Below are 22,120 nucleotides of genomic sequence, written 5' to 3'. Positions count from 1 at the left end.
CACATTCGATGACCCAGGGAAACTAAGTGAAAGCAGCTTTATATTGAGACTTTCCACTCCAACCAAATCTAGCAGGGTTTCAATAGTCTAGTACACCAGGTCTATCCATAGCTACAGAAAGTTCCTACACATGGCAAAAATAACTCATCTTTATTGATAACATAAGCTGAGAACGAACAGGCATGGAAGGGAACTACATAATGAGTGCACTCAAATGGAGTAAAAATAAATTATAACATTTCAAAACTAATATACGAAACTTAAAAGATTTAAATAAAGTACGCATCAAAAGGAGAGTAAAGGGGGCCTGGGATGATGGGGCCACGTGCAAGAAAAGATACATTTTAGAAGAAAATAAGAAAAATTATAGTTCCTGAATCAGGTCTTCAAATAAATGCTGTTCTCGGAGCTCTAGCTTGTTGCGAATATAGTTTGTGTTTCTTCTCTTTGTTTTACTGGCTGAGTTAGAGGCCAGGGGTTGATGAATTATTAATCAGAATCTTGCTACGTAGGAATGGTAGATGATGCAAAAATGTTGGATGTCTTTGAGTAGCATGAAAACGCTGCTGCAACCGTACAGCCAACAAGAAGCACCGAGGCATTACTAAGCACTAATGGTGTCGATTCTACAGTCAGTGATGCTCTCAATCTAGTCACTCAGTTGGTGGGCACGTTAAGTGCTGCTTCATGAGCAATGTGTGTACTCTTGGAATACCTTGATCCATTTGGGTTCTTTGAGAGCGGACACAAGTCTTTGTCCAGCAAGAGCTCCAGGTGCTGCAAAGTCCAACAGCATCTTGGCCAGCACCACAACAAATTCAAATAAACACTTTAAGCCAATGTACAGATTGAGTTCAATGCCACTCAAGGTTCTCCATTCAGAGTCTCTTCTCTTGCCCTAGTACGTATAAGAAGAACTTCGTGATTAGAAATGGGCATCCTCACACTCTGCTGACACTGCAATAGCCCATACATTCTATACAGCCAGTCCAGTAGATGTTGCAAATCTCCCGGATTATATTTTACGGGGAAATTGTGGCTTAATCCTCGTTCCCTCTTTTGTGAAGACAGTGGATCAGCGCATTTTACTTCACTGTAGACCTGGTTAATTTGCGATTTTTGGATATTTAAACCTCATTTGTCCCTTGGTTGGGGGGAGTGTTACTTTATTATGTTTGCCTTATGGGAAGTCTGGTCAGCTTGGAACTGTACAGAAATACTTGGAAAACAAATTTTAGACAAACTAGTCTAAAAACTCCCCAAGAAACAGTACTGGAAGGATTCTTGCCAAACTCTCCACCTTCGAGTCGAGTATTAGAATGAAAGGTTCATGTTCTTCAAATCGACAATCATTACGAAGAATCCAAAAATAATTTCCACAACAAAGGCCACCACCTTAAAAATATCAGAGACTATACTGAATACTCAGATTTATTTGTTTTTGCAATGCAGCACAACATCCAAATTTGCCGTGCTGCACTGCACAAGAGCAAAAGCAAAGCACAGTGCCCTATCTACAAAGATTGCCCTGCTGCTGGTGCGTCCCTTATACTAACACACGAACAGGCTGCCTGGTGTGACACATTGCTTTGCAACACGGCATCGAAGTGAGTGTGCACTGTCTACCATAGATTTGTCCTGGAAGCATACTCTTCCAGTGCACTTTTTTTATGGGTAGACAAACATGGAAAGGTCAGACGCAGTGGTTGTTTGCAGTTCACTTCAACACACAGCAGCACACGTTCAATGCGATGGTTCCGGAGAGAAATCAATCAATCCCTTCTGGTTTGCACGTCCTTCCAGTGAGTGTTAAGTTTTGATGTAAAGCAGGTGTGGTTATCTTAGTAAATTGGTCTTAATACCAAAACCTTTGGATGTTTGCTTTGATCTGGTCCCAGAGATTGCATGCTTTGCACCAATTTGCGTCATGTGGCCACACATGCAAAGCTTTGGTAAATCTTGGCCTAGGTCTTGAGACACAGGAGCTACTACTGTGCTATTACCCTTACTTTGGTTCACTTCATTTATGTCCTTAATTTATTTGTAAGCTTCTCAAGACATCATCTGTTAACACTGCTCAAAAGTTATCTTGCATCATGTACCGCAAAACATGTGTATTCAAAGAAATGAACACATTCTTGTATAGCTTTGTCAACGTTGATTCTCTGGCATTTTTCTCATAGAAATGGAATATCAAATCCCTCATTCTCAAAAACAACCTACCAACCAGAGGCAAAAAGAGAGTTCTACATCCGTCCCTCTACGCACATAATGTAAATGCACGGTTATAGAACAGATAATATTATGGTCACTTGAGTTTGTTACCAGAAAACTTAAACACTCTGAGAAGGCCTCCACTAGATCTCAGTGAAAAGGAAAGTGGGTAATATTTTAATACTGTGTCTTTAAAAAGTGATCAATCTTCTGGCTTTCTCACTAGATGACTTGATATTTAAAAAAAGGTATTTAAAATAACGATTTATTCGTATGTAACACATGTGGAACATACAAAGCAACGATAGGCTAATTAGGACCAGGCTAGCAGACTCCTATACTTTCAACGATGCCATGAGGTGTTACCATTTAGATATTTTCCACCTTTTTACCTAACAGGAAGCCAACACCGTATGAGATCTTCATCTAATCTATTGGGTTTGCAACATTTATACAGGCATAGTCTCACGTAGTTTCAAATTTCTTTTGTACTCGTAGTTCTCTGTTTCCTGCTTTTTTTTTTCACTCTTTCATGTACTTTTCTCTTATGAGAGTTAGATGGCACTGCTAGCTTGTAAGCACCTTTATGCTAGCACCTGCGCTGCATTGTTAAGGACAAGCACTCCGTCCCTGTTGTAATCTCTCTTTGGGCTTTTAACCACGCCCATGCCACACCTGTCACTTTCATTGGTTTGTGGGCTTGCTTTTTAAAATCTGCTTGATTTCATTAGTGAAAGGCATGCATATGTCATGCCTTTTCTGGTGTTTAACCCTCCTCCGGCGCACCGGGCAAATACTGAAAACATAGGAGGCTCTGTGTTTTCAGCCTGGTTTCTGCACTATTTTGTCTTTTTATTTGTCACGCAGCACGATTGCGCTTGGTTTTACATAGAACGATCGCGCAGATTTTTTTTCTTTCATTATATGTGGCAAGAAAAGTCAGTTTAGGAGTTTACAACGCTAATAGCTCTAACTCGAGCAAATGCGAGACCCGTTGCATTGTAAATGCTTGTGTTTTTAAATAGTAACTACTCTTAAAACGTGTCAGCCATAAACGGAACCCACATAATTTGTTAGAAGGAGTGTGTCTTGGTTAACATTTTCTCGAGAGTTAAACATTCACCAAAGTCCTCTGAACTTTGTGAGAAAAAACCTTTACATCAGCACACTCCTAATCTAGTCCTGTCCTTTCTCATGTATAACATGACAGGCCAAAGGCTCACAAAAGCTGAACATACTCTTTTGTAAAAGGAGTGCTCCATAGAAACATAATACGTGCTACATGCATTAGTCAGCTTCAGGCATGCTTCCGAATCACATTTAATTTTAATTTGAGATAATGCAACATCCACATTTACCTCAAGGTACTGACTTTTGAACTCAATGAAGAAGTCTGGCATCAACGTTTTTTCAACATACATCTCCTGCTGATGAAGATCTACAGAACCTTAACCTTGACCTTCTAAGCACTCTAGGCTTCTAAGTGTCCCTCGGAGCACCTTTTAGTTAGCTATGGCGTTCCAGATGCAGAAAAACCAACGTTCATTGCCACTACTGGAGGATGCATCAAATTTGGTATCCAGAAGAACCATCTTCTACAAAGCTCTTTGACTCTGGAAACTATGGCCCATATTTATACTTTGTGACGCAAAACTGCGCTAATGCAATTTTGCGTCAAAAAAATTAGCGCCAGCTAACGCCATTCTGAAGCGCCATGCGGGCGCCGTATTTATTGAATGACGTTAGCCGGCGTTAGCCGCCGGCGCCGTCTGGTGTGCGTTAAAAAAAACGACGTACACCAGGCAGCGCCGGCGTAGGGGAAGATGGAGCTTGGGCGTCAAGAAATGGGGCAAGTCAGGTTGAGGCAATTTTTGCGCCTCAACCCGATTTGCGCCATTTTTTTTTCACTCCCAACCCCCATAGAAATGACTCCTGTCTTAGCAAAGACAGGAGTCATGCCCCCTTGCCCAATGGCCATGCCCAGGGGACTTCTGTCCCCTGGGCATGGTCATTGGGCATAGTGGCATGTAGGGGGGCACAAATCAGGCCCCCCTATGCCACAATTTTTTTTTTAAAAAAATACTTACCTGAACTTACCTTAATGTCCCTGGGGTGGGTCCCTCCATCCTTGGGTGTCCTCCTGGGGTGGGCAAGGGTGGAAGGGGGTGTCCCTGGGGGCAGGGGAGGGCACCTCTGGGCTCATTCTGAGCCCACAGGTCCCTTAACGCCTGCCCTGACCCAGGCGTTAAAATCCGGCGCTAATGCGGGTTTTTTAGACCCGCCCACTCCCGGGCGTCATTGTTGCCCGGGAGTATAAATACGACGCATATGCATCGGAGTAATTTTTTAAGACGGGAACGCCTACCTTGCATATCATTAACGCAAGGAAGGTGTTCACGCAAAAAAATGACGCTAACTCCATGAACTTTGACGCGTCTAACGCCAAAGTATAAATATGGAGTTAGTTTTGCGTCGAATTTGCGTCGAAAAAAACGACGCAAATTCGGCGCAAACGGAGTATAAATGTGCCCCAATGTATATTGGAAAGAAAGATAAAGAGCAACTGTTGGGTTTCGCATCTCTGTGTGCAATCCAATACCCTTTCTACAATTACTGCAAAATAGTAGAAGCATTCAATAGAAGTGATGCAAAATGCAGCCAATACTTCTGCAACATTGACCGTTGGGTATCCACTGCCATTTTTCCTACTCTCATTTCACTAACTTGTTGCTTGATAATTTGTCTCAATGACTGGGAATAGAACAATGGTAGGGAAGATGAGAGCAAGGGTAGCAAAGTAAGACCATGTTGCTTATATGGAGACTCAGTCACACTGAAGATCTCCTCTATCGCGCACAGCTTCCCACGAACCTCACAACCATTTGGCAAAATAATTACACACCGGCTGGCTTCAGCATAGGAGACTGATGGATGAGTGCATTCTCGCAGGTCTCAGAATGTGGCATGTGCGAAACTGCATACTTTTCTTCACATGAAACTTTCTAAAAAATTCTGTAGGTCAAGTGAAATACAGTTGGGCAGTCGTATGTTAAATTGTATGCAAGGTATTTCCTCACGTACAAAGTCATGCAATATTCCGAAAGTAGTTCCCTATTATCTAATGTCTCAAGATGAAAGTTGCAGGTTAAGTGCGCCTTGTTTTCTTATAGTGCACACAAGACATTTTCTTCTTGAACCACACCCATGTGAGTTAAAACAACACAAAATGCGCCAGATTAAGAAAAAAAAAGAATCATGTGAAACATGCAAAATCCTTTACATGGAATTTACGGGAGATTGAGCGTTTGGGGAAAAAACACACCTAGGCCAACTAAGAGTATGCTCATTTATCGTGCATGAACAGTAAAAATCTAGGCTGCACACAGCTTTGTGAAGAACTCCATTACAATAACTTGATATTTTTTGGCTATGCTGACCAACACTGGCTTGCAAACCAATTTATTGGCAGGGTGGCTGCCCCATTAACAAAGGTAATGATAATGTTTTCTTAAGAGTCCTATTTAGTAACATGCATTATTACTCCAATAGCTCGACAATCATATGTTCACCCAAGCTCACCTACCAAACAATTATGATGACCTTAGGTATTCTCTAAGTTGATTAAGGGAACATGAACATTTTACATTTTTAATGGCACTTTTGTGGACACAACGGGACCTCATTCTGTTGCTGGGATAGTAGGCATATTGTCCAAACCTGTTTCATGATCCACCTGCACTCGCTTTCTTTCATCTTCGAATGCCTGCAGCCAGCGTGCTTTCTGCTCTGGTTTCTTGGTGCAGAAGAGGTGAACCTCTTCTGAACTCTTGCTTTGCAGCTTGAATGCGTTTTTTACACTGATGTTGAAATCTCGGTCCTTCCCGTCCTCCACGTCTAGCACCTCCATTTCATCCATGTCCATGTGTCCCTTGTAGTACAGGACATCACGCCGCAGGAGATCCTGAAAAATACATGGTACTGGTTACGACGTCTCAGTGTACTAGGAAACATCTCTGCAGCTAGGTGGTGGTGTCTGGCTGTTTAGTGAGACTCTGAAATAGATTAAAATTTATCAGAATTGAAAAGAATCCTATTTGTGAATCTACTCAAGAAACTACCACAAAACTGCAAATTCTTTAAATTGCTTCCCGGAACTTATGTTTTTTAATAAAAGTAGTTCAAGAATGGACACAGTCATGGGCCCAGAAATACACAGTTGCAGAAAGGTACAAATTCCATAAGTCTCAATTTGGGCAAGAAAGGACATTAACATAGACCAATGCAGGTCAGTGTCAAGGTCTACATGTGCAAAGACACCATTGTTGGGCTCCTTTTACAAAAAACATCTCACCCATAAATCGTTGTCAGTGGATTCTGTCAAGCGGGCACATTAATGAGGGGAAGCCTGTCTCCTACAGGCCAGGACATTTTTTGTCCAGCACAGGACTGGCTCTCTGTGGGTATACTAGGACCAGCTGAAGGGTAGTGTAATGACAAATTGGTGGTGTCTCAAGGCGGAATAATGCTCTCTGAACACCAGCTGTTTGTACCTGGAGATGAGCTCCGAGTGTAGGTCGAAAGTGTCTCTGCATGAAAAAAGGCCTTTACAGGGCCTGCTTGAGCTGTCTGAGGGCTGATTAAAGGGCTCATTTACAAAAAAATTATACAGCGTGGCGTTGAAAACCAGCTTGCTGCACCGTGCAGGGTTGTGTTGTATTTACAGAAATATGATGAATCCCTGTACTTTCCTCTGCGCTGAGGCACAAATTGCTGCCTCCCGCCAATGCAGACACCCTTGCGCCATAGTTTAAGGGTGTCTGCATTGCAGGGATGATTGTTTATGAGCAGGATGGGAAGGGACACCTTCCTGCGCATGAACAATCATTAATGGCATGATCCTCTTCCTATGTGTGCTGTAGAAGGCAGTATAGAAAGAGGAAAGAGGAAAAAGCTTGGAGAAATAATGTTATTTCTCCCCGTTGTGCCACTTTAACGCCACCCCTGAGGTGGCGTAGGAATCTGATGCATTCCCAGTCTTGTAAATCTGGGAATGCGTCAGATTCCATTGGTGTTGGTTGGGAACACCCACAGCAACACCCATTACAATGCCATGAAAAGCCTTGAAGGTGGTTTCGTGTTGCCTTGTAAATATGGGCCAGCACACTGCGCCACCAGAGCGTAAAAAAAAGAAAAAATGCTCCAGTGACAAAGTGTGCCACTAAGGGCTGGTAAATGAGGCCCTAAGTGTCTCTGACGGCCATTGGGATATTAGCAACCGTTTGGGGAGACTCAGGTTGAATGTCTCTACAGGAATGTTTTAATTAAACTCAACCAGTGGCAATTGCTCAGGCTGCATTTCAGTTCACCGATTCTCACACACTGTGCCAGACACTCTAGAAAGAGGCCAGACACATGCAAATTAGACTTCATCCTGCTCCAATTGCAACAGCCATACCGATGTAGCAGGACAAATTCACATCCAAACTGGAATACAAGCAACTCCCACCAGTTTCAGCCCACTTGGGCATCATCAGTGAGGTGCAGCTTGAGTTCTATAGCATAGTAAGCACAGGAACATCCACTGAAACAAACAACAAAGTGATGGAAGGCTCGCCTGAATTAACCTCACTGGTGAAAACTCAGACTACATTCCAGAAGATTGTTTTTTCTCTTACTGCTATGCTATGGAATTTGTAGAGCGCATGGCGACCTGCAGGCATCCAAAAGCTAGTTGAGAAAACTGTTCAACTAAGGACAGTGGTAGCTACAGGAGGGTCAGTTCTTAAAAAGCTAGGTCTTGAGGAGTTCTAGAAATTGAGTCTCTGGTTGGCAGTCAGTTTACACCCTGTCCAAGTATGGACCCTCAATCTGGTCAGGGTAAGGGAGATACACAGCTCAGATCTCCCCTGCTCACCCCCTTGGTATCTTGGCACAAGCAGTCAGGCTTATCTCAGAGGCAATGTGTAAAGTATGTGTAAAAACACATACAGTAACACAGTGAAAACACCACAAAAGGACTCCACACAAATTTAGTAAAATAGGTAATGTTTACTTAAATCAAACAAGACCAAAATGACAAAAATCCAGCATACACAAGTGAAGCTATCACATTTTAAAGTAAAATGAGTCTTAATCCATAAAAATCAATGGGTGCGTTGTTTTAGCACAAAGTACCTGGCATGAGTCAAAAATAAAGCCACTGGGGCGAGCGTGCATTGGAAAAAAAAGCGATGCATCGATTCCTTACTCACAAGTGAGGCCGTGCATCAATTCTTTTCTTGCAAGGAAGGGATGCGTCGATTTCTAGACCAGCAGCCACGGGTCCATGTGGTAATGTTAAAGCTTTTGATGCCCAGGGACGTTGCTTGGAAAATCCAGATGCACAGCAATGGTAAAGTTGCACTGAGCTGGCGATGGGTTGATTTCTGCAGTTGCGAGGTAGGTGCTGTGTCAATTTTACAGCCGTGAGGCAGGTGCTGCATCATTGTTTCTGCCGCTCGGCTCTGGTCAGTGACTCTTCACTCAGGTTCTGCCAGCTTATCCTTCCAGGGACCCAGGGACTGGGTATGGCACCACTTGGCAAGTCAGGGGGGGTGGGGGTCTCAGCAAGAGAGCCCAGGTGCTGGCAGGTGAATTCTTTGATGTCTCTGGGAATTCTTAACAGAAGGCATGCTCAATTCAAGCCCTTGGAAAAACTTCACAAGCAAAGCAGGATACACAGCAAAGTCCAGTCTTTGTCCTCTCTAAGGCAGAAGCAGTAACTGTAGGCCAATCCAGCAAAGAACACACAGCAAAGGGGCAGTACTCCTCACAGCTCTTCAGCTCTTCTCCTTTGCAGCTGTTCCTCCTGATCCAGAATTGTTCTAAAAGTCTGGGGTTTTGGGTCCACTACTTATACTCATTTCTGCCTTTGACGTAGGCACACTTCAAAGGAAAGTATTTGTAGTGCAAAACACCCTGCCTCTTCCATGCCTGGCCCTCGCCTCACTCTAGGAGGCTGGAGAGTGCATTTTGAGGGGTCAGGCACAGCCCTTTCAAGTGCAAGTGTCAGCTCCTCCCTCCCAATCTAGCCCAGGAAGACTCATCAGGATATGCAGGACACACCTCAGCTCCCTTTGTGTCATTGTCTAAAGTGAATTCACAAACAGCCTAACTGTCAATCTGACCAAGACGAGGATTCAGCAGCCAAGCAGAGGCACATAATGGTTAAGCAAAAAAATGCCCACCTTCTAAAAGTGGCATTTCAAACTCACAATCTAAAAACCAACTTTACCAAAAGATTAATTTTTAAATTGTGAGTTCAGAGACCCCAAACTCCAGATCTCTATCTACTCCCCCTGGGAAATTACACTTGAAAGGTACTTAAAGGCAATACCCATGTTAACCTATGGTAGAGATAGGACCCGCAAAAGCGAAAAATGAATTTGGCAGTATTTCACTATCAGGACATGTAAAACACACCAGAACATGTACCTTTTAAATACACTACACTCTGCCCATGGGGATACTTCAAGTTTATGTTAGGGGTGCCTTACATGTACCTAAGGGGAAGGTTTGGGCCCGGCAAGTGGGTGCACTTGCCAGGTTGACATGGCAGTTAAGAACTGCACACACAGACACTGCAATGGCAGGTCTGAGACATGTTTACAGGGCTACTCGTGTGGGTGGCACAATCACTGCTGCAGGCCCATTAGTAGCATCTGATTTACAGTCCCTGGGCACCTCTAGTGCACTTTACTAGGGACTTACTATTTAATCAAATATGCCAATCAGGGGACCAATAATACTCACAATTTACACATGGAGTACTTGCAATTTAGCACTGGTCAGCAGACTATGGAAATTTCAAAGGGAGTTATGATATCTGCCAAAGGTTGCAGACACAAATTGCACAATGTGGGACTAAGAGATAAACCCTGCGGCACTCCACAGGTAACAGGGAGAATATCAGAGGAGCAGGCCTTATAAAGTACCTGAAAGGATCTATCCTTCAGAAAGGAGTTAAGCCAGTCCAGGGCTTTCCCTGTGACAACAGCCTTGGGGATCCTATCAGTGGGTGGATAGTGGTCAATGGTGTCAAAGGCTGCTCCGAGATCAAGAAGTATAATAGTAACCATACCCCCTTGATGTAATCTCTTTTTAGCATCCTTTACTACCACTAGGAGGGCAGTTTTGGTACTGTGTTTGGGCCCAAAACTGGTTTGGGTGTGTTGAAGGAAACAAGTGTCCATTATAAATTCCGACAGATGTTTTTCTACCACTTTATTTATGCCTGGAAGCAGGAAAATTGGTAAAAATTCCCTGGCCGTCAGGAGCCAAGGTTGGACTTTTTAAGGATGGCTTTAATTATGGCATGTTTCTGTGGCTGGGGTACCAATCCCTTCTCCAGGGAGAGATTGGCCTTCTCGAGCAGAGTAGGGAAAATGATTTCTGCTTCAAGGGCAAGAATTCTTGGAGGTGCATGGTCGAGTGGCGCTATAGACTTAATTTTGCCTAGGAGTGCAACAAAGTATTTCATAGTAAGAGGGGGAAATTCTGAGAGGATGGCGAGGCTAATCTCCTTATTATTCCTAAAGGGGTTAAAATTGGGACTTTCCTCCACCTCCTGAAAGGATATTTTGGTTTCAAAGTAGGTGGCCAGAACATTATACCACTTGTTAGAGGGATCTGAGGGTGGTCCATTGGAAGTGGGTTCCAGCAATGTTTTAGTAATTCTAAATGTCTCCCATGGGGAGTTAGCAGCCTCATTGATTCTCGTTACATAGTAGGAGGCCTGGGCAGATCTGATTTCTGTATGGTAGGCCCTGTTTTCCTGTTTCCCTGTATTTTGCTTTTTGGTGTTCTCTGTAGTCCTTCCTCCATTCCCTTTCTTCAATTTTGAAGGTTTTTTTAGAGCTCTCAGATCGGGGGAGTATCAGGGGCAGGCTTATTTTTATTTTTTAGAATAACTGTATTCTTGGGGATACTTTGGCCTAGGAAGTGGTTTATCTCTTCTGAGATCCTACTGTTGGTAGGGCGTTGGTTGGGCGCAGAGGGTGTGTGGTATGACTAAGGAGACGTATCCAGTTTCCACAGTTTAAATGAGACCAGCGCCGGTCTTCCCGGGCCAATGGTCTTGAGGGTACAGTCGGCCCGGGAATCATAAAGACCTTTGGGATCTGGAAATGGTTGGCCCATTAGGTAGGTAGAGGATCCAGGACTTGTAGCTGAGGGTTGTTGGTAAAAATGGGGTCTAGCAGGTGCCTATTTGCATTGGTCGGGTGCTGTTGTCTTTGCCCAAGTTGGATGGCAGGAAGGTCTAGCATGAAGCTGGTCGCTTGAGTGTCTGTGGGCTCATCAAAATGTAGGTTTATACCTCCCAGAACCGTAAAATTGATTTTCTTGATTGCCAAACTGGCAAATACCTCTGTGCAACTGTAGACAGAAACTAGCCAATGCCTCTCAAGTGTATGATGGAAATCTTTGAAGGACTTTCAATTGTGTATGAAGGCCCATCAGGAATGATTAAGGATCAGCTGTGGCTAAGGGCAATCTAAGGATTTCGAAGAGCATGCTCATAAATTTTGAGGGCATGCTGAGTTGTTTAAGCACCAGATGAAAGCCGTCTGAGAGATGGCTTTTTGGGCTAATTATGATCCAACTGAGGGTCCGTAGGGGGGTTGAGGACCTGCAGGCAGTCTCTGAGGGCTGGTTGTGGTTTTTGAAAGTTTGCTGGTGGTGTCTAAACAGAACATATTGGTGTCTAGGAGCTGACTAGGAGCCTGAGGGCCTGCTGGGGCTATCCGAACGCCTGTTGAGAGTTTGATGACCAGCTGGGGGTGGTTAGGATGTCTGAGAATGGGCTGAGGGCTCACTGAGGTAGTTAATGGCCATCAAGTGCTGCCTGCAAGGTAGTCTTTAAGTCTCCAATGGTTTACTGGGGATTGTGAAGGCCCATTTAAGGAGAGTTATGGTAGGAGGATGTGTGGCTTTGTGGCTAAACCTGGCTATAGCCTGCAGCTAGAGCTGTTGCTACTGGAATCTGTGGGTCGGTCTTGTTTTTTTGGCTCAACATTGTGTGATTCTGGGCAATCTTAATCTGAATCTTAATTTTAATCTTAATCTCCCTATGCCTATAAAATGTAGTGTGTAATCCTCACTTGATGTACGTGATCTACAAGATTGTCTTCCAACCCCCATGTTACATACAGTGCTCTGTTGCTACCCAGCTAGGTTTGCGCTGTATAAATACCAACTCTAAGTAGGCTGTCGGTGTTTTGAGTGTTCTTTCAAATTGAACAAGAAACTGAAGGTTTCTAGGGCCTGGCTGAGTGACTCTGAGGGTCATTTGATAATGTTGAAGGACCAGCTGGGTGAGTCTGAAAGGAAGCTGTGGAACAATGCTGACTGGAAGACAGACTTGAAGGGCAGGTGTAGGAAGTTGGCTCTGTATGTGCTATTTCAAAGTAAGGAATAGCATGCACAGAGTCCAAGGGTTCCCCTTAGAGGTAAAATAGTGGTAAAAATAGATAATACTAATGCTCTATTTTGTGGTAGTGTGGTCGAGCAGTAGGCTTATCCAAGGAGTAGTGTTAAGCATTTGTTGTACATACACATAGACAATAAATGAGGTACACACACTCAGAGACAAATCCAGCCAATAGGTTTTGTTATAGAAAAATATATTTTCTTAGTTTATTTTAAGAACCACAGGTTCAAATTTAACATGTAATATCTTGTTTGAAAGGTATTGCAGGTAAGTACAGTAGGAACTTTGAATCATTTCAATTGCATGTATACTTTTCAAGTTATTGACAAATAGCTACTTTAAAAGTGGACACTTAGTGCAATTTTCACAGTTCCCGGGGGAGGTAAGTTTTTGTTAGTTTTACCAGGTAAGTAAGACACTTACAGGGTTCAGTTCTTGGTCCAAGGTAGCCCACCGTTGGGGGTTCAGAGCAACCCCAAAGTCACCACACCAACAGCTCAGGGCCGGTCAGGTGCAGAGTTCAAAGTGGTGCCCAAAACGCATAGGCTAGAATGGAGAGAAGGGGGTGCCCCGGTTCCGGTCTGCTTGCAGGTAAGTACCCGCGTCTTCGGAGGGCAGACCAGGGGGGTTTTGTAGGGCACCGGGGGGGACACAAGCCCACACAGAAATTTCACCCTCAGCAGCGCGGGGGCGGCCGGGTGCAGTGTAGAAACAAGCGTCGGGTTCGCAATGTTAGTCTATGAGAGATCAACGGATCTCTTCAGCGCTGCAGGCAGGCAAGGGGGGGCTTCCTCGGGGAAACCTCCACTTGGGCAAGGGAGAGGGACTCCTGGGGGTCACTTCTCCAGTGAAAGTCCGGTCCTTCAGGTCCTGGGGGCTGCGGGTGCAGGGTCTTTTCCAGGCGTTGGGACTTAGGTTTCAGAGAGTCGCGGTCAGGGGAAGCCTCGGGATTCCCTCTGCAGGCGGCGCTGTGGGGGCTCAGGGGGGACAGGTTTTGGTACTCACAGTCGTAGAGTAGTCCGGGGGTCCTCCCTGAGGTGTTGGTTCTCCACCAGCCGAGTCGGGGTCGCCGGGTGCAGTGTTGCAAGTCTCACGCTTCTGGCGGGGAGCTTGCAGGGTTCTTTCAAGGCTGCTGGAAACAAAGTTGCAGCCTTTCTTGGAGCAGGTCCGCTGTCCTCGGGAGTTTCTTGTCTTTTCGAAGCAGGGCCAGTCCTCAGAGGATGTCGAGGTCGCTGGTCCCTTTGGAAGGCGTCGCTGGAGCAGGATCTTTGGAAGGCAGGAGACAGGCCGGTGAGTTTCTGGAGCCAAGGCAGTTGTCGTCTTCTGGTCTTCCTCTGCAGGGGTTTTTCAGCTAGGCAGTCCTTCTTCTTGTAGTTGCAGGAATCTTTAAAGCTGCTTCTTGAAACAAAGTTGCAGTCTTTTTGGAGCAGGTCCGCTGTCCTCGGGAGTTTCTTGTCGTCGTCGAAGCAGGGCAGTCCTCAGAGGATTCAGAGGTCGCTGGTCCCTTTGGAAGGCGTCGCTGGAGCAGAGTTCTTTGGAAGGCAGGAGACAGGCCGGTGAGTTTCTGGAGCCAAGGCAGTTGTTGTCTTCTGGTCTTCCTCTGCAGGGGTTTTCAGCTAGGCAGTCCTTCTTCTTGTAGTTGCAGGAATCTAATTTCTAGGTTCAGGGAGAGCCCTTAAATACTAAATTTAAGGGCGTGTTTAGGTCTGGGGGGTTAGTAGCCAATGGCTACTAGCCCTGAGGGTGAGTACACCCTCTTTGTGCCTCCTCCGAAGGGGAGGGGGTCACATTCCTATCCCTATTGGGGGAATCCTCCTTCTACAAGATGGAGGATTTCTAAAAGTCAGAGTCACTTCAGCTCAGGACACCTTAGGGGCTGTCCTGACTGGCCAGTGACTCCTCCTTGTTTTTCTCATTATCTCTCCTGGACTTGCCGCCAAAAGTGGGGGCTGGGTCCAGGAGGCGGGCATCTCCACTAGCTGGAGTGCCCTGGGGCATTGTAACACGAAGCTTGAGCCTTTGAAGCTCACTGCTAGGTGTTACAGTTCCTGCAGGGGGGAGGTGTGAAGCACCTCCACCCAGAGCAGGCTTTGTTTCTGTCCTCAGAGAGCACAAAGGCTCTCACCGCATGAGGTCAGACACTCGTCTCTCAGCAGCAGGCTGGCACAGACCAGTCAGTCCTGCACTGAACAATTGGGTAAAATACAGGGGGTATCTCTAAGATGCCCTCTGTGTGCATTTTTTAATAAATCCAACACTGGCATCAGTGTGGGTTTATTATTCTGAGAAGTTTGATACTAAACTTCCCAGTATTCAGTGTAGCCATTATGGAGCTGTAGAGTTCGTTTTTGACAGACTCCCAGCCCATATACTCTTATGGCTACCCTGCACTTACAATGTCTAAGGTTTTGCTTAGACACTGTAGGGGCATAGTGCTCATGCACATATGCCCTCACCTGTGGTATAGTGCACCCTGCCTTAGGGCTGTAAGGCCTACTAGAGGGGTGACTTACCTATGCCACAGGCAGTGGGAGGTTGGCATGGCACCCTGAGGGGAGTGCCATGTCGACTTAGTCATTTTCTCCCCATCAGCACACACAAGCTGGCAAGCAGTGTGTCTGTGCTGAGTGAGGGGTCCCTAGGGTGGCATAAGACATGCTGCAGCCCTTAGAGACGTTCCCTGGCATCAGGGCCCTTGGTACCAGGGGTACCAGTTACAAGGGACTTACCTAGGTGCCAGGGTTGTGCCAATTGTGGAAACAATGGTACATTTTAGGTGAAAGAACACTGGTGCTGGGGCCTGGTTAGCAGGGTCCCAGCACACTTCTCAGTCAAGTCAGCATCAGTATCAGGCAAAAAGTGGGGGGTAATTGCAACAGGGAGCCATTTCTTTACACAAGCCCCCCCCAGCCCACAGGCCAGGAGACTCAGCCAAAGCTGGGAGAGTCTTCCTAGTCTGTCAGGCGAGGAAGAGTAGAGGAAATAGGCTGGTTTGTTGCAGGGCCTACTCTGCCTTACATCCTCCTGTTCAGGTCATTCCCTCTGGGGAACTGACCCACTTCCACAGTGATAGGACCTAGTCTGAACTGCCTCTTGTCTGTGCTTTTTATGTCTTCACCCATTCTCTCTATTTTGGGGTTAGAGGTATCCACCTCTGCTAATCTTATCTTAGCCAGGGTCACCCCTAGCTTACCCAAAGAGGTTACCCAGAGCTGGAGTAACCCCACCATGACCAACAGGGTCAGGGGGCCTAACTTGTTATTTGGCAAGGGGTCAGACCACCATGCCAAGGATAGTGCAGCCATAAAGGCTAACATCCAGCAGAGGCCACTGACAGCTGTCAGTGCCCAGAACCACACCTTTAGCTCTTCACCTACAAGGGAAGGGGCTAAGTTACAGGCTTCTTTGGGTTCAGGGTGCCTGTCTGCTGTATTAGAGTGGGGGGTTACCACATCTTGTAGTAAACACCCTTCTTCCACTCTTTCTTCTGTTAGCTGAGGAGCCACCCACTCAGGCTTAACAGTTGCCTGACTAGTCAGGACTTCTTGTGGGTCAGGTTGGACTTTATCAGAGCCACTTTTGGAGTTCTCCCCTACTGGAGCAGAATCTCCTTGGCTTGCTGGAACCTTGGGTAAAGGTTGTCCACCTTTCCTACTCTGTTTCCTTTTCTTTTTCTTCTGGGGCCTACTTGCATTTACTGCAGAGGTAGGCACTCCAGAATCCTTGGGAGAGGGCTGGCCCTGGACCAGTTCTTCTCTGAGGCTCTGACTAACCTCTGGGTAGTCATTTCCAAGGAGACAATCAAGGGGGAGGTCTGTACTGACTACCACCCTTCTCCAGCTAAAAGTTCCACCCACTTCTATGGGCACAAAAGCCACAGGCCTATTAGTGACCCTGTCTGGGCTAACTCTTACTCTGGCCATCTCACCTGGGATGTACTGGTTTGAGAGCACCAGCCTGTCATGCACAATAGTGTGACTGGCACAAGTGTCTATGAGGGCAGTGGCTGGGATTCCATTCACCTGTAGGTGGTGGAAGTGTCTACTTCCCTCTGGAATCTCCAACTCACCTGTTGGGCCCTTTTTCCAGTTGAAGGCTATGAAGACCTCCTCATCTGAGGAGTCATCCCCAATGGCTACACTGGTCACCCCTGGGATTTTGCTAGGGGGTTTGTTTTTGGGACAAGAAGTGTCCTTGGTGTGGTGCCCTGTCTGTTTACAGTTATGGCACCATGCCTTAGTGGCATCCCAGCTCTTACCCTGGTACCCACCTTTGTCTTGGGTTGTGTCTCTGGGCCCACCCACCTGGTCTGGTTTTTGGGGGCCTACAGGGGACTCTTTTTCTTTGTTTCTAGTGTCACCCACTTTCTCCTGGGGAGGCTTTGTAACCCCTTTCTTTTGGTCACCCCCAGTGGAAGTTTTGGTTACCCTAGTCTTGACCCAGTGGTCTGCCTTCTTTCCCAATTCTTGGGGAGAAATTGGACCTAGGTCTACCAGATACTGATGCAACTTTTCATTGAAGCAGTTACTTAAAATGTGTTCTTTCATAAACAAATTATAAAGCCCAACATAGTCATACACTTCATTTCCAGTTACCCAACCATCCAGTGTTTTCACTGAGTAGTCAACATAATCAACCCAGGTCTGGCTCGAGGATTTTTGAGCCCCCCTGAATCTAATTCTATACTCCTCAGTGGAGAATCCAAAGCCCTCAATCAGGGTACCCTTCATGAGGTCATAAGATTCTGCATCTTTTCCAGAGAGTGTGAGGAGTCTATCCCTACACTTTCCTGTGAACATTTCCCAAAGGAGAGCACCCCAGTGAGATTTGTTCACTTTTCTGGTTACACAAGCCCTCTCAAAAGCTGTGAACCATTTGGTGATGTCATCACCATCTTCATATTTTGTTACAATCCCTTTGGGGATTTTCAACATGTCAGGAGAATCTCTGACCCTATTTATGTTGCTGCCACCATTGATGGGTCCTAGGCCCATCTCTTGTCTTTCCCTTTCTATGGCTAGGATCTGTCTTTCCAAAGCCAATCTTTTGGCCATCCTGGCTAGCTGGATGTCCTCTTCACTGGAGTTATCCTCAGTGATTTTCAAGAGGTTGGTCCCTCCTGTGAGGGAACCAGCATCTCTGACTATTATGTTTGGACACAGGGCTTGAGAGGCCCTGTTCTCCCTAGTTAGGACTGGTAGGGGGGAATTTTCCTCCAAGTCACTATCTTCATCCTCTGTGTTGCCATCCTCAGAGGGGTTGGCTTTTTCAAACTCTGCCAAAAGCTCCTGGAGCTGTACTTTGGTAGGTTTGGAGCCCATTGCTATTTTCTTTAGTTTACAGAGTGACCTTAGCTCTCTCATCTGTAGGTGGAGGTAAGGTGTGGTGTCGAGTTCCACCACATTCACATCTGTGCTAGACATTTTGCTTCTAAAAGTTGGAATACTTTTTAAGAATCTAAAACTAGTTCTAGGTTCTAATTCAAACTTTTACCAAACTTTTAAACTCTAAAAGAAATGCTAAACAGGATCTAACACAAGGCCCTAGCAGGTCTTTTAAGAATTTAGAAAACTTTTCAAATTGCAAAAATCAATTTCTAATGACAATTTTGGAATTTGTCGTGTGATCAGGTATTGGCTGAGTAGTCCAGCAAATGCAAAGTCTTGTACCCCACCGCTGATCCACCAATGTAGGAAGTTGGCTCTGTATGTGCTATTTCAAAGTAAGGAATAGCATGCACAGAGTCCAAGGGTTCCCCTTAGAGGTAAAATAGTGGTAAAAATAGATAATACTAATGCTCTATTTTGTGGTAGTGTGGTCGAGCAGTAGGCTTATCCAAGGAGTAGTGTTAAGCATTTGTTGTACATACACATAGACAATAAATGAGGTACACACACTCAGAGACAAATCCAGCCAATAGGTTTTGTTATAGAAAAATATCTTTTCTTAGTTTATTTTAAGAACCACAGGTTCAAATTTAACATGTAATATCTTGTTTGAAAGGTATTGCAGGTAAGTACAGTAGGAACTTTGAATCATTTCAATTGCATGTATACTTTTCAAGTTATTGACAAATAGCTACTTTAAAAGTGGACACTTAGTGCAATTTTCACAGTTCCTGGGGGAGGTAAGTTTTTGTTAGTTTTACCAGGTAAGTAAGACACTTACAGGGTTCAGTTCTTGGTCCAAGGTAGCCCACCGTTGGGGGTTCAGAGCAACCCCAAAGTCACCACACCAGCAGCTCAGGGCCGGTCAGGTGCAGAGTTCAAAGTGGTGCCCAAAACGCATAGGCTAGAATGGAGAGAAGGGGGTGCCCCGGTTCCGGTCTGCTTGCAGGTAAGTACCCGCGTCTTCGGAGGGCAGACCAGGGGGGTTTTGTAGGGCACCGGGGGGGACACAAGCCCACACAGAAATTTCACCCTCAGCAGCGCGGGGGCGGCCGGGTGCAGTGTAGAAACAAGCGTCGGGTTCGCAATGTTAGTCTATGAGAGATCAACGGATCTCTTCAGCGCTGCAGGCAGGCAAGGGGGGGCTTCCTCGGGGAAACCTCCACTTGGGCAAGGGAGAGGGACTCCTGGGGGTCACTTCTCCAGTGAAAGTCCGGTCCTTCAAGTCCTGGGGGCTGCGGGTGCAGGGTCTTTTCCAGGCGTCGGGACTTAGGTTTCAGAGAGTCGCGGTCAGGGGAAGCCTCGGGATTCCCTCTGCAGGCGGCGCTGTGGGGGCTCAGGGGGGACAGGTTTTGGTACTCACAGTCGTAGAGTAGTCCGGGGGTCCTCCCTGAGGTGTTGGTTCTCCACCAGCCAAGTCGGGGTCGCCGGGTGCAGTGTTGCAAGTCTCACGCTTCTGGCGGGGAGCTTGCAGGGTTCTTTCAAGGCTGCTGGAAACAAAGTTGCAGCCTTTCTTGGAGCAGGTCCGCTGTCCTCGGGAGTTTCTTGTCTTTTCGAAGCAGGGGCAGTCCTCAGAGGATGTCGAGGTCGCTGGTCCCTTTGGAAGGCGTCGCTGGAGCAGGATCTTTGGAAGGCAGGAGACAGGCCGGTGAGTTTCTGGAGCCAAGGCAGTTGTCGTCTTCTGGTCTTCCTCTGCAGGGGTTTTTCAGCTAGGCAGTCCTTCTTCTTGTAGTTGCAGGAATCTTTAAAGCTGCTTCTTGAAACAAAGTTGCAGTCTTTTTGGAGCAGGTCCGCTGTCCTCGGGAGTTTCTTGTCGTCGTCGAAGCAGGGCAGTCCTCAGAGGATTCAGAGGTCGCTGGTCCCTTTGGAAGGCGTCGCTGGAGCAGAGTTCTTTGGAAGGCAGGAGACAGGCCGGTGAGTTTCTGGAGCCAAGGCAGTTGTTGTCTTCTGGTCTTCCTCTGCAGGGGTTTTCAGCTAGGCAGTCCTTCTTCTTGTAGTTGCAGGAATCTAATTTCTAGGTTCAGGGAGAGCCCTTAAATACTAAATTTAAGGGCGTGTTTAGGTCTGGGGGGTTAGTAGCCAATGGCTACTAGCCCTGAGGGTGAGTACACCCTCTTTGTGCCTCCTCCCAAGGGGAGGGGGTCACATTCCTATCCCTATTGGGGGAATCCTCCTTCTACAAGATGGAGGATTTCTAAAAGTCAGAGTCACTTCAGCTCAGGACACCTTAGGGGCTGTCCTGACTGGCCAGTGACTCCTCCTTGTTTTTCTCATTATCTCTCCTGGACTTGCCGCCAAAAGTGGGGGCTGGGTCCAGGAGGCGGGCATCTCCACTAGCTGGAGTGCCCTGGGGCATTGTAACACGAAGCTTGAGCCTTTGAAGCTCACTGCTAGGTGTTACAGTTCCTGCAGGGGGGAGGTGTGAAGCACCTCCACCCAGAGCAGGCTTTGTTTCTGTCCTCAGAGAGCACAAAGGCTCTCACCGCATGAGGTCAGACACTCTTCTCTCAGCAGCAGGCTGGCACAGACCAGTCAGTCCTGCACTGAACAATTGGGTAAAATACAGGGGGTATCTCTAAGATGCCCTCTGTGTGCATTTTTTAATAAATCCAACACTGGCATCAGTGTGGGTTTATTATTCTGAGAAGTTTGATACTAAACTTCCCAGTATTCAGTGTAGCCATTATGGAGCTGTGGAGTTCGTTTTTGACAGACTCCCAGCCCATATACTCTTATGGCTACCCTGCACTTACAATGTCTAAGGTTTTGCTTAGACACTGTAGGGGCATAGTGCTCATGCACATATGCCCTCACCTGTGGTATAGTGCACCCTGCCTTAGGGCTGTAAGGCCTACTAGAGGGGTGACTTACCTATGCCACAGGCAGTGGGAGGTTGGCATGGCACCCTGAGGGGAGTGCCATGTCGACTAAGTCATTTTCTCCCCATCAGCACACACAAGCTGGCAAGCAGTGTGTCTGTGCTGAGTGAGGGGTCCCTAGGGTGGCATAAGACATGCTGCAGCCCTTAGAGACCTTCCCTGGCATCAGGGCCCTTGGTACCAGGGGTACCAGTTACAAGGGACTTACCTAGGTGCCAGGGTTGTGCCAATTGTGGAAACAATGGTACATTTTAGGTGAAAGAACACTGGTGCTGGGGCCTGGTTAGCAGGGTCCCAGCACACTTCTCAGTCAAGTCAGCATCAGTATCAGGCAAAAAGTGGGGGGTAATTGCAACAGGGAGCCATTTCTTTACACAAGCCCCCCTCAGCCCACAGGCCAGGAGACTCAGCCAAAGCTGGGAGAGTCTTCCTAGTCTGTCAGGCGAGGAAGAGTAGAGGAAATAGGCTGGTTTGTTGCAGGGCCTACTCTGCCTTACATCCTCCTGTTCAGGTCATTCCCTCTGGGGAACTGACCCACTTCCACAGTGATAGGACCTAGTCTGAACTGCCTCTTGTCTGTGCTTTTTATGTCTTCACCCATTCTCTCTATTTTGGGGTTAGAGGTATCCACCTCTGCTAATCTTATCTTAGCCAGGGTCACCCCTAGCTTACCCAAAGAGGTTACCCAGAGCTGGAGTAACCCCACCATGACCAACAGGGTCAGGGGGCCTAACTTGTTATTTGGCATGGGGTCAGACCACCATGCCAAGGATAGTGCAGCCATAAAGGCTAACACCCAGCAGAGGCCACTGACAGCTGTCAGTGCCCAGAACCACACCTTTAGCTCTTCACCTACAAGGGAAGGGGCTAAGTTACAGGCTTCTTTGGGTTCAGGGTGCCTGTCTGCTGTATTAGAGTGGGGGGTTACCACATCTTGTAGTAAACACCCTTCTTCCACTCTTTCTTCTGTTAGCTGAGGAGCCACCCACTCAGGCTTAACAGTTGCCTGACTAGTCAGGACTTCTTGTGGGTCAGGTTGGACTTTATCAGAGCCACTTTTGGAGTTCTCCCCTACTGGAGCAGAATCTCCTTGGCTTGCTGGAACCTTGGGTAAAGGTTGTCCACCTTTCCTACTCTGTTTCCTTTTCTTTTTCTTCTGGGGCCTACTTGCA

At 46.6% G+C, this 22,120-nt stretch overlaps 1 protein-coding gene across 9 annotated transcripts in view; it reads right to left on the bottom strand.

Annotated features, from left to right (window-relative positions):
- The window catches only part of ARHGEF4 (Rho guanine nucleotide exchange factor 4), a 1,288,638-nt gene that overhangs the window by 18,130 nt on the left and 1,248,388 nt on the right, over nucleotides 1-22,120 (bottom strand). For all 9 annotated transcript variants that reach the window (XM_069213714.1, XM_069213712.1, XM_069213711.1 and 6 more), the window contains one exon: nucleotides 5,932-6,175. In XM_069213714.1, coding sequence (XP_069069815.1) covers nucleotides 5,932-6,175 — 244 coding nt within the window. The remainder of the gene's footprint in view (nucleotides 1-5,931; nucleotides 6,176-22,120) is intronic.

The sequence above is a fragment of the Pleurodeles waltl genome, chromosome 11 (genome assembly GCF_031143425.1).
Source record: "Pleurodeles waltl isolate 20211129_DDA chromosome 11, aPleWal1.hap1.20221129, whole genome shotgun sequence".
Taxonomy (NCBI): domain Eukaryota; kingdom Metazoa; phylum Chordata; class Amphibia; order Caudata; family Salamandridae; genus Pleurodeles; species Pleurodeles waltl.
This window is presented reverse-complemented; position numbering and strand designations above follow the sequence as displayed.